The sequence below is a fragment of the Phalacrocorax aristotelis genome, chromosome 9 (genome assembly GCF_949628215.1).
Source record: "Phalacrocorax aristotelis chromosome 9, bGulAri2.1, whole genome shotgun sequence".
NCBI lineage: Eukaryota > Metazoa > Chordata > Aves > Suliformes > Phalacrocoracidae > Phalacrocorax > Phalacrocorax aristotelis.
Window position 1 is genome coordinate 21,667,078 of NC_134284.1, and position 17,440 is coordinate 21,684,517.

Consider the following 17,440-nt stretch of genomic DNA (forward strand, 5'->3'; position numbering starts at 1 on the left):
CTGATGTCAGAATAATTTAGATGCCTGGATATCTGAAGCAGCTGTGCCAATGAATACGTGAGCAGAGAAAAACACAGCTGCTTTCCAATTCAGGAACATGGTTCTGGATTTTCTTAAACATCTGGTAAATCAGATGTTCCTTTAAGGCCAAGCGTGATGGATATCCATAAACTTTTATCTTGCCTTTATGCAGGTGAAGATAAGCCTCACATAAGGCATGAAGGCCTAATGTTGACTCTAGTCAAGCCTCATTGCATGGAAAATACCTACTTCTACATCAAGGATACACTTGCAAACAATTTCACAGCCTCTGAAAAGCAGCAACAATCTACTCATTTAAAGACTGCGTTGTACTAGTATAATTATTTCAGTGTAGAAGCATGGTTTTTATCTTAAAGGTATCCCACTAAAACTTTTAACATGAATACAGATACACCCTTAAAGCTTATTCCATCAACAGCAATACTAACTGCAGTGACTTTAGTAGTACAAACCCATTTCTACCAATAAAACTGCACCTGTACAAGGTGGGAAGGACGACTTTAACTAAACAAGTCAAAGCATTTAGAGAATTTTAAGGAGAGACAGTTGCCCTGGGATTACTAATGATCCCTTCCTGCATGGTTCTGTCCTATAATCACTAGCCCTTTTGACCAGGGATTAACACCCTATCATCACTGATCACATTGCAAAATAACCCATCCATTAACATAAGTGGGAAATATTACCAGCTCAAGAATAAAATTTCTCATTAATTCAAAAAGGCTTTGGATCAGGCCTCCACATTATCCTTTCAACCAGGCTAAAGGAGCCACAAGTGAGTAAGTTTTGTTGTGAAGAGCTGTCTCCATAGCATTAAGGCCAACTAAAATTAAAATACAGTATGTTCTAAAAATGTTCATGATAAACACAGTACAAAACCAATGAAAAAGTAATATTAAACAAATAAGACCTAATAACTGATGTAAACGAAGCCTGAGACTATATAATGACAGGAAGCTCCAAATAAAGGGTAGTGGGTTCATGCCCTTCTAAATCATTACAGTTTCCACAAAAAATATCAGCCTCCTTGAGGCTCTTAGGTTAAAGAGATTTATAGTGATAACAATAGCAGTAGTTTATTTGAGACAGTTAATCAAAATTCTAGCACTTATAAGTCCTCTGTGGAAACTACAAATTTAAGAAGTTGAAGACTAAATATTCAAGAGTAAGCTTGCAATCTACACAAGTACAGTAAATTTCAGTTATGTGTTTCATTATACTGGTGCCTTATAGCTTTTAAGGGGTTTACATCTTGGCTGTAATTATCCACTATGGGGTAAAATTTGCCATAAAAAGAACTCCTCTATTCTCTCCTCTTAATAGAAAGTTACTCACTCTCTACTGGTACTGCATTCCTTGCACATGCAACACTCAGCAAGAGTTTTTGGGTGTGCAAGTAAAGCAGGTCATGGCTCTAATTTTGTGGCTTTTAAAAATACATCTTTTGTATACCAAAGCCATATTGCCCCTACCTTCACTTATCTTCCATTAATTTACCCTTCAATTTGGATTCACTCACATAGCAAAAATATGCATAATTTGTTCATGTACCAAGAGAAATTATACATATAATTATATAAAGCATAACCACGAAGGCCTTGTTTTCACCAGAAAAGTAAAATTTCCATGAGGATTACAGGAAAACATGGTGATGGCATTAAAATTCTCTAGCGAAAAATGTCATCACTTCTCCTTCCCCACATGTGCCAAAGACTTTGTGCATGTCCCTCTGAGGAAGAGATACCTAAACATTTCCAATAGAAAAATGGAGTAACAGTAGTTCCCCACCTCAGGATCACTCTGAAAATTCACAGCTAAGTTCTTTGATAGTTTGCCAAAAACCCTCAATAAAGGAAATAAATACAGTTATATTCAGGTTCTATACTCATAACACCTTGGAGTCAAGAGGGATGCCAGCCTCAGAAGTTCTCATCCTTGTTCTCAGCAGCTCATTCCAGCACTGTAGTTTGCAGCACAGATCCAATGGTTTGTGATGCTATGCTACCAACGAGATTGCTGAAATGCTACCATCAGAATCTGGCTCTGAATGCCTCTTTTTTTTTTTTCCTAGGAAAAGAATGTATCAAGACTGCCATGTCCACAGGTCTACCCACCTTGGACAGAAAGGGGAGGTTCAGCCCTCTTGTTAAAGGAGACGGTTCAGCCCAGAGGAAGGGGGCTGTATACGGCAAAGTAATCTCTTTTACCAGGGTGCTGTCTAGATGAAAACCCAACACACAATGTTAGCAAATCACTCTGCAGTCACTGGGTAGGAAGCACTGAATAAATTCCCTCAAAGATAGAATAGCATAAAGATTTATTGTTATTGTACTTACATAAATAAGCACAGGCAGACTCTGGTGGGAATTCAATGCTTAGTTCAGAGTTTTGGGTGAAGGCCCTTTTCCTGGACATAATGCGAAAGCACAATTATAATTTATACATGGGCACAGGTATTTGACATGTTTCAGGGTATACAAATGAGGTGAAGCTCCAAATTTCCAAGGTAAGCATGCATATTTGTCCAAACAAGGAGTAGAAACGAAATGCAAACACCAGTACTCAGACATCAATTAGAAGGCAGAGGTGAAGTAACTTTCAACGTTTAACTGCATAGATACTTTGAAGCTATAACAACTTTCCCGGCCTTTCTCCTGCTCCAAGTTATTCCATTCAGTTGTGCCTTAAGTTTTGCCGTATGTCCTGAGGGATATAGTCTCTGTCTGTAGACATCTATTCTATCCTGAAAACAAAAGGTGAAAGAAGTCTGATTCCTGTTTTGATTTTACACCTGAATTCTCCAGCTTTGGATAGTTTCAGTGCAAACCAGAATTGTAACACAGGTTTCTACATTTAAAGTTGTCAGATGATTTAAACAGATAAGTCACTTTAAAGTTCGTATTAATTGCTTATAATCTAACATATTTTAGGTACAACTGTTACGTTTGTATAACAGACTCTAATCAAATCAGGGTAAGTGGTAACCCCAGAGAAACAGAGTAATTTGACTAAACTTCTCTGTCTAGATTTAGTCAAGACTCACCAGGTCTCCAAAGTAGGAAAACATGAAGTATAAATGGAATTAAACCCTAAGGGGGTAGAATACAAAACAAAAACTCTTCGGGTTTTTGTTCATTTATGCTCCATGCTGTGTAACCCCAGAGAACCAATAAATGCAGATGGAGCACAAAAAATATGAACTCACCTTAATGTTGCATTTTTTTAATAACTTCTACTAATCCTGATGTTTGCTTCACAAGTCATGTGTAAGAAAGAGTTTGCATGGTTTATATTCCCAGGATCCCATTATGGTAAAGCTTAAAACCGGTTCACTCAAGTATTAGTAAAACTGAAAGGAAAAAAAGAGCCCAGATTTTCAGCTGATCATAAAACATTTTATGTCAAGCAAAAAAATCTGACCTCTGTGTTCCAGTGTTACTTATTACAACAAGACTACAGAAATAAATATGGTAAATAGGGTATTAAATAGAAACATAAATTTTGGCCATCTAAATGCAGATGGCACAATGAAGATACGCAGCAGATTGCTCAATCTGCCTCTACACAGCAGAAAGCTTCTGCATTGTCTGCTTGCTACACATTGCTTTCCCTAGCTTTCCCTTGCAAGAGAATTTCATAACCTAAACCAGCTTGGTGTCAGGAAGATTTATTTAGTGTATGCTCCTTTTGTATAATTATTCAATTATTGCTCCTATAATGCATTGTCTGGAATAATTCTTCACTACAGTGGTGAACCTCTGAAGTAGTTTATGTTGCTTCTTATAATCCTCCCTTCACCCTAGCTCCCTGGTAAGATCTGAAAGGAATATTATTAATCCCATGGACAGAAACTTAGAAAGAAAGAAGTCCAACATTTCATAGAAAATCAGTGAGATGGCAAGAAACTGAACTCAAGTTGTAAAACCCAGATAGCACATCAGTACCATGAACCAACCATACATCATGTTTCAGAAAGAGTTAATGGGTTTTTCAGTCATATTAAATCTTCTGAGAAGAGGTTTGCAGCAAGGTGCAAGGTTGTAAATTGCAGTGGAGGAGACACAGACAAAACAAACAAGAAAAATTAAAGAAAAAGAATTTCTTTTGGTCTCCTTCTTAGACAAGTGTTAACAAACACAACTGCAACCAACTCTTTCAAAGCCTCTTTGTTAGAACTGAACCTGTTGGAACATAGCACATATTCAGGTCCCTCACTTTGCCTTTCCCTTACTGCACCAACAGAAAGAGAAAATAATGAAAGTTGTCATGTGGCATTCGCATTTTGGCATGTAGGAATTCTCCTAAAATAAAAATCCAGACAAAATCTAGAGGCAGATTAGGCCAAACAAACAGTACAAGTGAAGGAGAGATTTTCTTACTACAATCATCCGCATGCTTTCAATCATTTAGTTTTCTACTTTCTTCATTCTTCTGATGTCATCTTCTCACTACTTTTCAGTTATCAGACGCTTCCAAACTGCACAGGATCTCATTTTGTAGTGTAAAAAAGGGAGAATTAAGTCTTTAGGTTTTCACCAAACACTAGCGAGGAAAAGGATGAGACAGCTACTCCTATTGTCTAACGGCACAAATGCCATTTTTAGTAAGTAATCTAAAGCTTTTAGGTCAAGATTAAAATTGCTTTTCAAATAGATGTTAAGTGATATTAACTCTAATAGAGCTACACCTATATGAAGTATTAAGAACAGATATCAGTGACTTTAAGATAAGATCAAGCTTACAGTAATCAAGAGTTTATAGTCAACTCAAATATTAACTCAGACTAAGGTACAATGTGCTTTTAAGGCAATCATTGGTGACTTCATCACAATCCCATGCATAGAAAGCATGCTTTGGAACACAAGGTTTTGATTCTTACGTCAAATCCCATGCTCCCGCAGAACAAAAAGTTCTAAACAAATCCATAAATTGGCACATTCAGTGACCTGGAGCTTCTGCGGTTCTCGAGCACCTTGCTCCCATTGGAAAAGCCTAAAAACCTCTGAAGATGTGGACTACAACCTTAAGTAACTGGTACTGGTTATCAAAATCATATTTAAAGCCCACCCCTTAAAAACCCAGACCCAGTTTAACTCCCACATTGAACTATGCAGGATAAAATCCTTAATAGTGACTTCCAAGATTACCACTCCACACACAAAAATGCAAAACAAAACAAAGTGAAACCCTACCGAGCTCCCAATGTAGCAGTAAGGATATTTATACGTGGGAAGTAAAAAAAATACATAAGCATTTGCAAAATCCTGGGCAATATTATCCTTAGACCTGGCTTTTATTTGCAAATCGAGTATGCACTTTAAAACCTAACAATGACTAAATACAGAGGAGATGACATTAAAATTCCACTCAGTGAGACTTCCTGCATATAACATAACAAAACACTTCTTTTGAAAACTAATTTTCAGTAATTTGAAAACTAATTTTCAGTGCTGCTGGGTAGTAATTCAATACAGTTTACAGAGATCGGATACACATCGTAGCAATACGGTAGCATCTCCAAAATGCAATAGCTCTGTAGAGCCAAACCGTGGTATATATCCAAGAAGAAGAATCCATTGAGAAATTTGCTTTTTTCCTTCCTTCTCTGCTGCGCTAAGGAACAAAAGAGGCTAAATTTCTTCTTCTCTTCAAGAGAGCAGTAGCTATGAAACTGTAAGCCCCCTAAAGGACTGATTCATACAAAACCACACTTAATTTCTTCCACAGCAGCTGTTCCTACGTCTTGGTACGGCGACTGCTCAGAGGGAGATACAACATCTATGAGGAAGCATGGGTACATAAGGAAACATTATCTGGGCAGACAGGTACTGAGGTTTGCTCTATCGCACTAACACCTGCAATATGCACCATACTACAATACCCATAAAAAGCTGGATGTATCTGGAAAGGGAGGAAAGGCACAAGGACAAGCAACACTGCAGCTGACCCTTTCTAGTGTCACTGGAAGCAATGGTGAGCACATTTGTATAAACCGATTTCTTGCCTAAGCTGAACGAGCGGAATAGGTACAGGTGAGTTATAGGCATCGGCCATAATTACGGAAAATCAGCTCGCTACCACTTAACTTCTGAATGAAAGGCACAGCATGAAGATTTCCAGCCAGAGGTTATCCATGTTGGCTTTATGCCTCCTGGTCATTTGTTTTAAATTTATAGTCAGTCTTTGTAGACAAGGAGAGGGAAAGGTCTTTCTGAACAAGACAACATGGGGAAGCCGCGGTGGTTCTGCTCTGAAGGGATGAACACTGGGAGCTGGGGAGTCACAGGCAAAAAAGCATATGGAAAATGAATGTGAATTTTACAGGGGGAATAGACTTCTCTTTTACAAGGCCCTCACAGAGGGAAGAGTAAAATGAGACCAGGCTGTCACTGCAAAGGTGCTGCCTCAAAGGGGAGAAAACATCAGTTAGCAACTACTTGTGAAACATCCCCAAAAGCAGCACACGAGGGCTCGTACCTCCCTTTATGCGTAATTCATCTGATCACGGATGAAATTCATTAATAGCAATTTTAAACACCGATGTAGGGAGATAGCTTTTCTAAAGGGGGATCAAAGACACACGTCTGGAAGTTCAACAGGGTATGACTGCAGAGGGAGGGAGAGAAAAGCGCAGGGAAACAGGAGAGAGCAACAAGTGCGAGGCCGAATTTGCTTTGCTTGCAAGTATTTCCGAAGGGCATCGCCTGACCGGGCCGGCGGGGCGGGAGGGGGCTGCCCGCGGCGGGAAGCGTTCGGCCCTGGGGCCGAGCAGACGGGCACCGCCGGGGGGTGCGGGGGGGGCAGCGGCAGCAGGGGCGAGGTTTGCTCCCGGCCTCGGCGGGACAGCCCCGGGCGCTGCCGTCGGGACGGGACGGGACCAGCCCGGCCCGGCCTCCGCCGCCTTCCTCCGGCTGAAAGGTCGGCCATCGCCCCTCGGCCTGCAGCCGGCGGGTGACCAAGGGGCCCGACTGGCAGCGCCCTGCCCTCCGCTTCCTCGCGAACTGGGCGAAACCGCGGTAAATAAGTAACTGCGCCTGCAAGGCCGCCCCTGGTCCCCGGGGAGCGGGGCACCGCCGCCCGCCTCTCCTCTCATCTCCTCCTCTCTTCTCCTCTCCCCTCTCCCCGCAGCACAGGGGTGAACAAACGCGCCGCCGTCTACCTGTGCAACACCTCCGCAACACATTTTATTTACACGAAATCAACTCGGGGCATTGTACATTATATACAGATATTTTCCCCCTCCAACAAGGCAGAGCTTGTGCAAGATTAGTAGCATCCTCCGGAGCGTATCCGACTGTCCACGGGAAATGTCCCCCCTGCGAGGTATCAGCTGTCGGAGTCCAAGTCACTTTTCCCTTCTTCTTGTCTCTTCTCCGGAGAGGTTTTAGACGCTTTATTCCATTTTTGTGCGTTTTCTGACTCCTCCGAAGACGACCGCTTTTGCCTCCTCCACTTTGCCCGGCGGTTTTTGAACCAAACCTGTTACGTTAAGAAATTAACTTATTGGGGGGGGGGGGGGGGGGGGGAAGGGAGAAAAAAAAACCAACCCAAACCCAAAGACGCAAGCCGGCAGCGCGCCCTCCTCCCGGCCGGAGCCCGGCCAGGCCCGGAGCCGCGGCGGGAGCGGAGGGAGCGGCCGCCCGGGCGGGGAAGGCTGAGCGCCTTCGGGAGGCACAACCGCCTCCCGACACTTGCCCACAGCCGCCCCATCGGCTCGGCCAGCCGCCTCCAGAGGGGCGCTTGGCGATGATAATAATAATAATAATAATAATAATAATAATAATAATGATGGAAGACTTTCCCTCTGCCCCCCGCAAACCTGTTGCTCGCCCCCCCCCCCCAACTCGCCGCGGCCGGCGGAGCCGGGCTGGAGCCGCAGCGAGGGACCGGCGTCCCAGCGCGTTTAAATGCGAAAGGCAGAGGGTGGAAGGGGGAAAGGAGAGCAAAATACCTCCACTTTCTCCTCTCTTAAGTGCACCCTTCTGGCCAGCTGTTCCCTGGTGCCCACGTCCGGGTATTTCGTTTCCTGGAAGAGGTTTTCCAGCGCTTCTAGCTGCTCGTCAGTGAAGATCGTCCGATGCCGTCTTTTTCGCCTGCAGTGCAGCTGGTTCAGTAACTGCAGCTCCGTCCGGGACAAAGTGCCCACGTTCATGTAGGGCAACATCTGATGGGGAACAGGGGACATCAGGACTGACCCAGTGCCCTCGTAACCTACGGACAGACAGACGAGACGACGGACAGGCTTTGCATGAGATCGCTGCTGGCCCCCGCCGCCCATCCCCGCTCCTGCGGAGCCGCCAGCTCCCCGCCACCCCCTCCTGCCCCGCGGCTGCGGGAACAAAGAAAGCCCGTCCGCCCCGTCCCACGCGGGGACGCTCCGCGCGGGGACCCTTACCTGCGGGGGGGACGCAGGAGCACTGCTGGGCGCCCAGAGGCGGCACGGCTCCGCAGCACGAAGGGCCCACGGGGGACGCCGGCACATGCAGCTGCCCGTAGTAGTAGTTGTTGTAGCCGAGCCGGGATCCGGTGACGGCCGGCGGCAGCGCGGAGGCGGGTGCCACCGCCCGGGAGTAAAATCCGCCGTAGTCGGAGGCGCTGCCGTAGAGCGAGTCCCCGTGGAGGCTGGGGAAGACGACGGGCGCGGCGCTCGGGGGCAGCAGCACCGAGTCCTTGCAGCGAGGTCTGGCCGCCAGGATATTGTCGATGCTGAACATGCTCACAGGCATGCCCCAAACCGTGCCGGGGCAGGGCAGCGGGGACCGGCCGCGGGGGGAGGGCGGGCGGGACGGCGGGTAGGTGGCGGTGGTTGTGGTGGGGGGGCGGGAGGGGGGGGGAGGCTGGAGAGACACGAAATCGAAACTTTTCGGAGAAATTTTAAAAAGGGTTCGGAGCGAAAAGAGCGGAGCTTTTTCCGAGGGCAGCTTGCGGGCAGAGTGTGCGTGTGTGCCTGTGCGCGCGTGTGTGCGTGTGCATGTGTGTGCGTGTGCGGGTGTGTGCGCGCAGGATCCACCCCTGGAACTTTCCCCCCTCAACTCTCGCCTGTTTACTGATCTCAACCCAGAGGGCTGCTCGGAGTATAATCCATCTGAACCTCTTCCCTTTTTTATACCCAGGCGACGTCATCCTGGATTTAGTTCCTGGTAATATGCAGATGACAAACAAAACCAGATTTGATTTTTTTTTTATCCCCCTTTTTTGTAGGGAAGAGGTGGGGGTTACACAAAGGAGTGAAAGGAGCCCGGGTCTGTGTATTGAGAATTAATGAAATTAACGTAATCCTTTCCATTAGTGGGCTTTTTTGAAAGGCCCCGGATTTAGGCTTGATCTCTGCTGCACCAGCTAATTGCCCAGGTTAATCTTATTAATGCCATTGTGCAGAAGTGGTTAGCAGCTCCTAGCCTCGGCTATTATGCGCCTGCTTTGCTCGTGTTAGTCCACATTAGTGGGTGCGATTTCCTCTGTCTGAAGCTCAGATTCATTATTTATGCTTCGAATTGGTTAAGAAGCATTAAAAAAAAAAATAAAATAAACTGCGGTACAACCACGCAACTCCCCCCGCACCCTCTCCAAGTGATTCTGTGGCAGGGTTTGAATCTCGCGTCCCGCGGCTCGGAGGGCTGACGGGCTGCTGCGGAGCGTGCGTTCCTCTCACTTCAGCTCTGTGCGGTGAAGCAACAACCTCTTCACTGAGTAAATGAACTGTATTTTTTTTCTCTTTTCCTAGATCACCTGACGGAACTAGGACGCGTAAACATCTTTTTAAAGAGATTCAGATCCAGACAGGTATCACTTTTTATTTTTAAACAAGCCAGGACGTGGAAATGCTAAAGACCAGTGCCATCTCAAATCCCCGGTCTGGTAGGTGTTCCGATTTGCTCCTGATCCATCCTGGTGCCTTTCTCTTTTCTGTTTAAGGAAGAATCTTTCCAATTCTAGCTTGGAAAAGAAAGCCTATAGAATTGCAATGATACGGAGAAATTTATATTTTGCGTGTTCCGTGAATTTGAAATGGAGCGGTTTTAAATTCCTAAAACTCTTCCTATTAAGACGTTTGTCTCTCTTGGTAGCTGGCTCTTGTGATTTGCAGAATACTTCGTCTGTCACGACTGTCACTGGGAATCCACAGGAGGTGAACTGAATAAGATTAGACTATTTACACCATCAACCCTCCATCAAAGAAGGTAGGAAATTGTACGCATGAAATGAAAACAAGTCATTAGGGTCCGTTTACGAGGAACACATTATTTTTCCTCAACAAAGAAGATCCTCGTTAGCGCTTACTCGCACTTTATCCTCGTCCTCCCTTTCCTCGATATTCCAGGATTTAAAACTGCATCCGAGAACGATCGTGACCAAAACCCTATTTCTAGCAAGACGTTAAAGAATGCCAGGACCTTAATTCTCACTTTCTTAATACGTCGCCGTGTGTCTAATTACTAAGCATCATTTCCTTTTCTTCAGTTTATTTGCCGATCCATTTCTTACCGGCTTCGGGATTTAGACCTGAACTTCGTGCATATTTTTGAGAATTCGATGTAAAGTGAAACTATCTGACAGAGTTGTGGAGTTGGTTTATTTGTTTCTTTTGTTTTGTTAGATTTGGGCTTTCTCTGTTGTTGCTTTGGGCGTTTTCTTTATTTTTGATCGTTTATTTGTTTCTTTGGTGTTGGACTTTGGGGGCAGTTTTGGGCTGGTTTGCTGGGGTTTTTGGCCGGTAGTTCCCGGGGCGCAGCTCTGCCCGGCGGGATGGGGGGCAGCGCGCTGCCTAATGCCACCATCGGGATGCTTCTTCACGCCCTCGGCGGCCCCGCCGCCACGCACGGTGGCATCGCTCCGGCGGCCTTGGCAGCTCCCGGGGCTGCGGGAGAGCCCGGCTTGGAGCCCCCGGGAGTGCCAGGCCCGGCGGGGGGCCGAGAGCGGGGACACGGCCGGCTCTGCCACTGGCGCGGGGGGGAATGTCTCGGGGGGGACCCGCGGGTAGCGGGACAGCGCTTTGCCGCCCCGCCGGGAGAGCGGGTGACCCCGCTGAAGCCCCGCTCCCGCGGAGGCCCGGGGGAGCACGCCCGCCGCCAGGGCCGGTGTTTGGGTGCTTGGCATCGCTCGCAGCGGGGTGGCAGCGCCGCTCCCCTCCGGCTCGGCCCAGGTGAAGGCGGCACGGCGGGGCGCGGTGGGCAGCAGGGGGGCTGCGGCCCCCCGGGGCAGCCGCGGCACCGGCCCGGCACCCGCACCCGCCGCCTGGGCTGGGCGAGCCCCGGCTTCCCGACGAGATTTTCCATGGGGAAGGCTCTGCCTGAGGACGATCCATCACGCTGCAACTCTTAGCTTTACTCCTAATTTAGAGATTATTTTTTCAAATTACTTGTCACCCCCGTGGGGAAGTTCTCCTTTGTTTTGTTTTAATCTTAGAAGTCTTGCCGTGAACACCCCCCCTACCCCCCCGGTTCTGATACCCGCGAAACCTGCTCTCGGAGCTTCTCGTTTCACATCCGCTCTTCGCTAACTTTGCGGAACGTAAAATTGCGTTAAACAAACAATCAGTTGTCACACGATGTCGGGATGAAATCGTAATAACAAATGAAACGCAAGCAAATTGCGCTGCGTAGTGTTGCTAAGCAATTGTTTGTTACCGGAGGGTAGTCACAGCATGGGTTGAAAGAGAGATCTAAAGAGGAGTAGAGCACCGGGCAGAACAAGCTGTTAGGTATGAAATAAAGTAAACGCTGCACTGATTTTCGACATTATTACCCAAACACGATTTCCTACAAAGCAATCACCATACGCAAGTCTGTGAAAACGCGCTTGTTGAGAAACCGGTCGGTTTTTTTATTTTAAGGTATTAAGGAATAATTCCGGGGGATGCACGGCGCACCGCCTGCCCGCCCCTGCCTCTGCCCTGCCTGGCGGCGGGAGCGGCACCCCGGGCTGCAGCGGGGCGCGGGGACCCGCCGCTGGGGCCTCCCGGCGGGGGCACCCCAGGAGCCCCGGCCCCGGCCCGCCCGGCCGGGGCTCCCTTCGGGCGGCTGCTCCCCGGCTGAGGCTCCCGCCCGCCGCTAAAGCTGGGCTGAGCCGAGGCTTCTGGTGGGTCGCCGGCTGCGAAACCCGCTCGCGAACAGCGCTTCGCGTCACATCGCTCACGTACAGATGCCATCACCCTTCGGCCTTCCTCACGTTTGTTTCAAATTGATTGCATCATTACTTCACCACCCCCCACCCCCAAAAACAAAATCGTACAATGCGAAATTACGGTAATTTGTTCCCAGAATAAACTTATCTTGAACTGATTAGGAAAGTCAGTCATTTGAAAGCGAGGCAGAAACGCGTTTTCTTTTTTTTTTTTTTCTTTCCTAAAGCTTCGTTCTAACAATATCAGCTTCTAAAGTTTTCATTCATATAAACTTTATTAATGAAGATCTTTTATTTAAATGTCATGGGGATTTGAAATTTAGAGTAAATTATGAAGCATGTATGTCTTGCCAAGTCATGGGTCAAATGCATTTGTGAAAAACTGCTAAAAGAGCATATGGTTTTGAATTTTTCTACAATGACTAGTGTTTAAATAAATTGCTTGTACTGCTTAACTTCATGTATAATTTTGACAGAAATTGGCCTATAGCCTTTTGATATGTAAACATTTCAGGCTTTTATGCGGTATAAAAAGACACTTGCTTTTTGGGATCAGCTAAAGCAGTCACCCTGTAATTCAGAAAACTGGCACCTAACATTACATTCTTGCTACATTTCAACTTTCAAGTGGCAGCATAAAGGGGGAAAAGAGAAGGGACATTTCAAAAGCAGTGTCCAATTGGAATTAAAAACTGCAAATGAGGTGAGAATGTGCCACTCACTATCTGATTGAAATGGATAAACCATAGCTCTAAAGCGAATTCTCCGTCTTGTTTTCTAAAAAACAACAGAGGAATCAGAGGAAAGAGACTTCAACGTAGCCCAGACCTGACTTGCATGCCAAATTAATGCCTTAGAACAAAATCTGTCTAAATTACAACTAGGTGCGATAAAGAAAGCCCAGATAACCCTTCCGAATTCTATCAGTTGTATCTTGGTCTGTAAAAATTAAAACGGACCTTTATATTTGGAATATTACATAAAATGTATATAACTATACCGTAATCCTCTCTAGCTGCGTGGTCACTTGCATTTCACCAGTTCCTAAGCCTTTTGCAGTTTTTGCTCCAGCAAACGTCCCACTGACTTCAATTAGGGTTTGGGGCTTTTTTTTCTTTTTCTTGTGAAGAGGAGAATAGAAGTTGCGTAAGAGCTTCAGGACACAGCCCATAAAAGTAGTGGAGTCACTCAGTTTTAAGTCTCCTTAAACTAAAACGATTTTGTATGTGTATAAATCCACCAAGCTACTGAATAAATCCATTTATTACTAATATATGTCCCACATAAATAAACCTCCCAATGTTGATTGGATGGATAAGCCTAGCCCAGTGCTAGACAGAACAGGACCTGGATAGTTGCCTGGTGCCAGACAGCTCAATATGTTTATTTCCTGTGTGCTTTAGCTGGGACTAAGCTGAAGTTGGAAAAAGGTTTAAATGAACTATATAATTTCAATCTGTTACTGTAGTAACATTCATATTTATTGTATATGTCAGTTTGTCATACACAGAGTTCTCAGGATACACTACCCCTTTTGTTAGCAATTGGAGGTGATTTTTTTCAGAATCGTAACGAGTGGACATAGACACTTTGTGTTGTACACAATTCAGATGCTATATCAATTTAAAAGCTGATATGGATTCGGTCTGATGTGATGTAATCTAATGAAGAAAGTAGAATCTCTTGAAGGTTTCCATGAATGTGAACAAAGGCAAAAGAGAGGTTTTTTGCAGGTTTCATATGTATTCCAATACACGACACACTTGGCAAACAAAGAGGTACAATATTACTGATACAGCAGGAAAAACACTTTTCCTCTAAACAGAGGAATCTGCATCTAAACTGTGCAGATGGTTGAAAAGAAGGATCTTCTAAAACAATGCATCTTTTCAAGGGGACAGTGGGAAGACATTTTGGGTCCTTGACTGCAGTTGCAGGAGTCAACAGGAAGATGCCCTGCTACTTGATAATTTTGCTTTCCGTCAAATGCAGTTTGAGCGAGATACTTTACTCAAAGGTCTTGTGATCAAATGTATTTATGCTCAGTAAAATGGGATGATCTGGACACCTACATTAAGAAAAAGTTTCATGCAAAGGGGGGTGCTGTAGAGGCTGACACAGCAGGAGTCTGCTGCACATGCGTGACTGACCCACGTTTTAGAAGGGGCTCTCTATCACAGTACAGCCAACAGCCAAGATTTCTCCTGCAAGTTCGACCATAGTGCAACAGCGAGCTCACAAGCTTCCAAGACAAGGGGGCTTCACTCTTAACCTTTTAGGACTTTAAGTTTTCTCAGTAAGGGTGAGTAATTCTCATTCTCCGTGTTATACACAGAGTCACGTATAACGGCACATAGGTAGATATGTATGTGTACCTAACCCCTACTTATAATGTGCATAAACTGTGCTCATTTTAAACATTGCTATGTTATTAGACCTCTGTCTATGCCAGGATTTATACTAATATAAGTACAGAAATTGAACAAAAAAGGCAGAAGACTGCTTTCCTGATTGACAAACATAAAGCAAATAGACCTCCGCTGTTGATTTGCCTTTTTCCAATGACTGAACTAAGTTTTGGATCATCATGTAGCACACTGGATTTTAAACCACAAGAGATCCTAAGCACACAGAACTACAAATCAAGTCAACAGAAATTGTGTGTGGTCAGCACTTATCATTCTGCACAAGCATTATTACATGGGCTAAAGCTCTTCTTTGTAGTATTAAGTATGTACAGTAGTACACTGTACATACTAATGCCACCAGAACCTCTCCCTTCCCTGAAAAGGCCCTGGGAGATTAGACCCAAAGTAGCCCTTTATCTGTAATGCAAAGAGCCTCAAAAGGCTTTTCTAAGGAGTTAGAGCAACAAAGTCAGCTTTAAAAACAAATAAGCCGACTGTACAAAAGACAGCTACTGCGTTGTTTTCTGTAACGTGCACATGATGTATTTTTGAAACTTCTCTGGTTTTTTAGGAGCTTTTAGAGTTTATGAATATCACTGTAGTATAATCCAACAGTTCTTACTCTAGCGGAACTGGAGCTGGGGCCCAATTCCACACCTATGGAAGTCTGGTAATTGCCAGTGATTTTGAATCAGAACTGAAACAGAGATATGGATCTTCCAGCTAAAAGTCACATTATTGTTCCCAAACACTATGTGACTGAAACCTAATAGACTGTTTTTGAGTGAAGTGTGCCAGATATACATATCATGAAGGTTTACAGTTTTTTTAAAAATACAGGAAATTATATTAAAAATGAAAGTCAAAAGTTAAAAAAAAACTGGAAAATTATAGTAGAGAAATATATAATGAAGGGTAATAGATTTAAAGACAGCAAGGCAAATATGCCAGAAAGAATTACAAAATTACTACCTTGGTTAGATGATATTTTGAACTAACAAAATAAATAATATCACTAAAATCAGTTTCAGTGACCAGTGGTTACGTTAGACAGATAAAACAGGATCGTTCAGTGAAGCAACTGAGGTGGAAGGATTATTATAGTTATGTACTAATGCTCTCAACCTTAACCTAGATCTCTATATTAAACCACACAACTGACAGCCAACTATATCCCCATTTGAGTTCTAATTTATGTATTATGGGGAAAAAACAACAGCCTGTTTACAGCAAAGGTCATTTGCAGGACTGAACACAAGACCCAAACCACTAGAGAACAGAAGTAAAAAGTTATATGATATTACAAAGCTTGGGTTTCTTTCTTTTTACTATTTCTAAAGCTACTTGAATTTGTAATGTTGGTACATTTAAGAGTTTTGATACCTTCCTGAAAGTCATCAGAAAACTTTAAAACTAGATATGATTATCCTGAAGTCTAGATTAATTTATGTCTATTCCCTTCCTAACAATCCCCAAACCAGGACTAGATTTTTGAAGTCCTGCAATATATGTTCATATGTAGTTGATAATTTGCAGCTTATACATTTTATACTTTGAATCTCATCTAATGAGATAAGCAATTTTTATTATTTGGGATTATATAATATTCTGGGGCAACAAGTATGTCATCAGCTCCTATGAATCAGGAATATTATGCCAGCTTTTATCTGTTTGCAGCTGTCTTCAAGATAATACACTTTGCCCTTTGATTTCATCTTTCTTTCTGATTCTTATGCATTGCTTCCATGCAGTCCAGTCTTCAACCTTTTGGTTTGGAAGGAAACTCTGTTCTTTTATGATAATGTAAATTCTGAGTTTTCTTGATGGATTTATTCCAAAGTTTTAGTAAGATATGCAAGATCATGGTCTGGGCCCAATGCCTGTTTCAGGAGGTCAGTGTGGTGTGCAGTTAGATATAATTCTGGACCAGGAACTGAGCTGAGAACGTGATACAGCAGCCAAAAGTCAGGGATAGTTCATTTTTCAGAAGTTTTTTCAATGACATCTTCTTTGTTTATGTGCTGACATGGCATTAACATGCTTTTGAGAGTAGAGGATGAATCATTACATGACTTTTGCCATTGGTAAAGTATTCTCAGAGAGGGGGAATAATGACTCTTTCCCCACTCTGCCTTTTGCAGTGGATACATCAACATACATCAGCAACTGATTCGAGGATTAAATACTCTCAAAACTTATATCTGCATTTCTTGTATCAATTCTTCACTGTGCTTTAACCTCAGGGTAGTAAATATACATTAGCTACCGCATTGAGAAAATCCAATGGGCACAAGGCACTTTGGGACAGATCTAACCAAGAAAGTTAGTGCACAAAGAATGTGAATTTATAGAACACTTTTGGACTACTCTAAATCTGCACATGGAAAAGATTTTTGTTCTGACAGTACTTAGAGCCTTTCAGCCATCACATCGTGTGTACCAGGAGCATCCGCACAACTAGCGTGCAGAAGGCAGTGACTTGCAGGCCTAGACCCTACCTTACTGCATGCTCCTAAAGAAAGCCTGTAGTTTCACAGAGCAGGCTTACCTTAAAGTCAGCTGTGGGCTTTTACCACTTCATGTTCAGAGAGACCTAAAAATAAATGAAAGGTATGTAGTTTAGCTGCAAAGGTCTTACTGAGACTCCTAGGTCTTTTCAGAACTCCTACTTTCAGCCCAGTAGCAGCTGTCATGGTCACTGTCTGTACTTAAGTTTTGCTGCTCCAGACCTTTGAACTTCATGTTGGTTATAAAATCTGCTGTTTTGAACAGGCCATGAAGACAGATCTGAAAGAGCAGTTGGTAACAGCCATGTCTACCTGTTTTCATTGCTAATTTGGGCACTATCTGAACAGTTTTCTCCTTGC

The 17,440-nt window shown here is 44.2% G+C and overlaps 1 protein-coding gene across 1 annotated transcript; it reads right to left on the minus strand.

Annotated features, from left to right (window-relative positions):
• Positions 1-4,961: 4,961 nt before the first annotated feature.
• On the minus strand, positions 4,962-9,106 carry GSC (goosecoid homeobox). Its single transcript, XM_075103815.1, has 3 exons — positions 8,438-9,106; positions 7,994-8,253; positions 4,962-7,521 (listed from the first exon to the last, which is right to left on the minus strand). The coding sequence occupies exons 1-3, from the start codon at positions 8,766-8,768 to the stop codon at positions 7,369-7,371; spliced, it is 744 nt and encodes a 247-aa protein (XP_074959916.1). The 5' UTR covers positions 8,769-9,106; the 3' UTR covers positions 4,962-7,368.
• Positions 9,107-17,440: the final 8,334 nt, after the last annotated feature.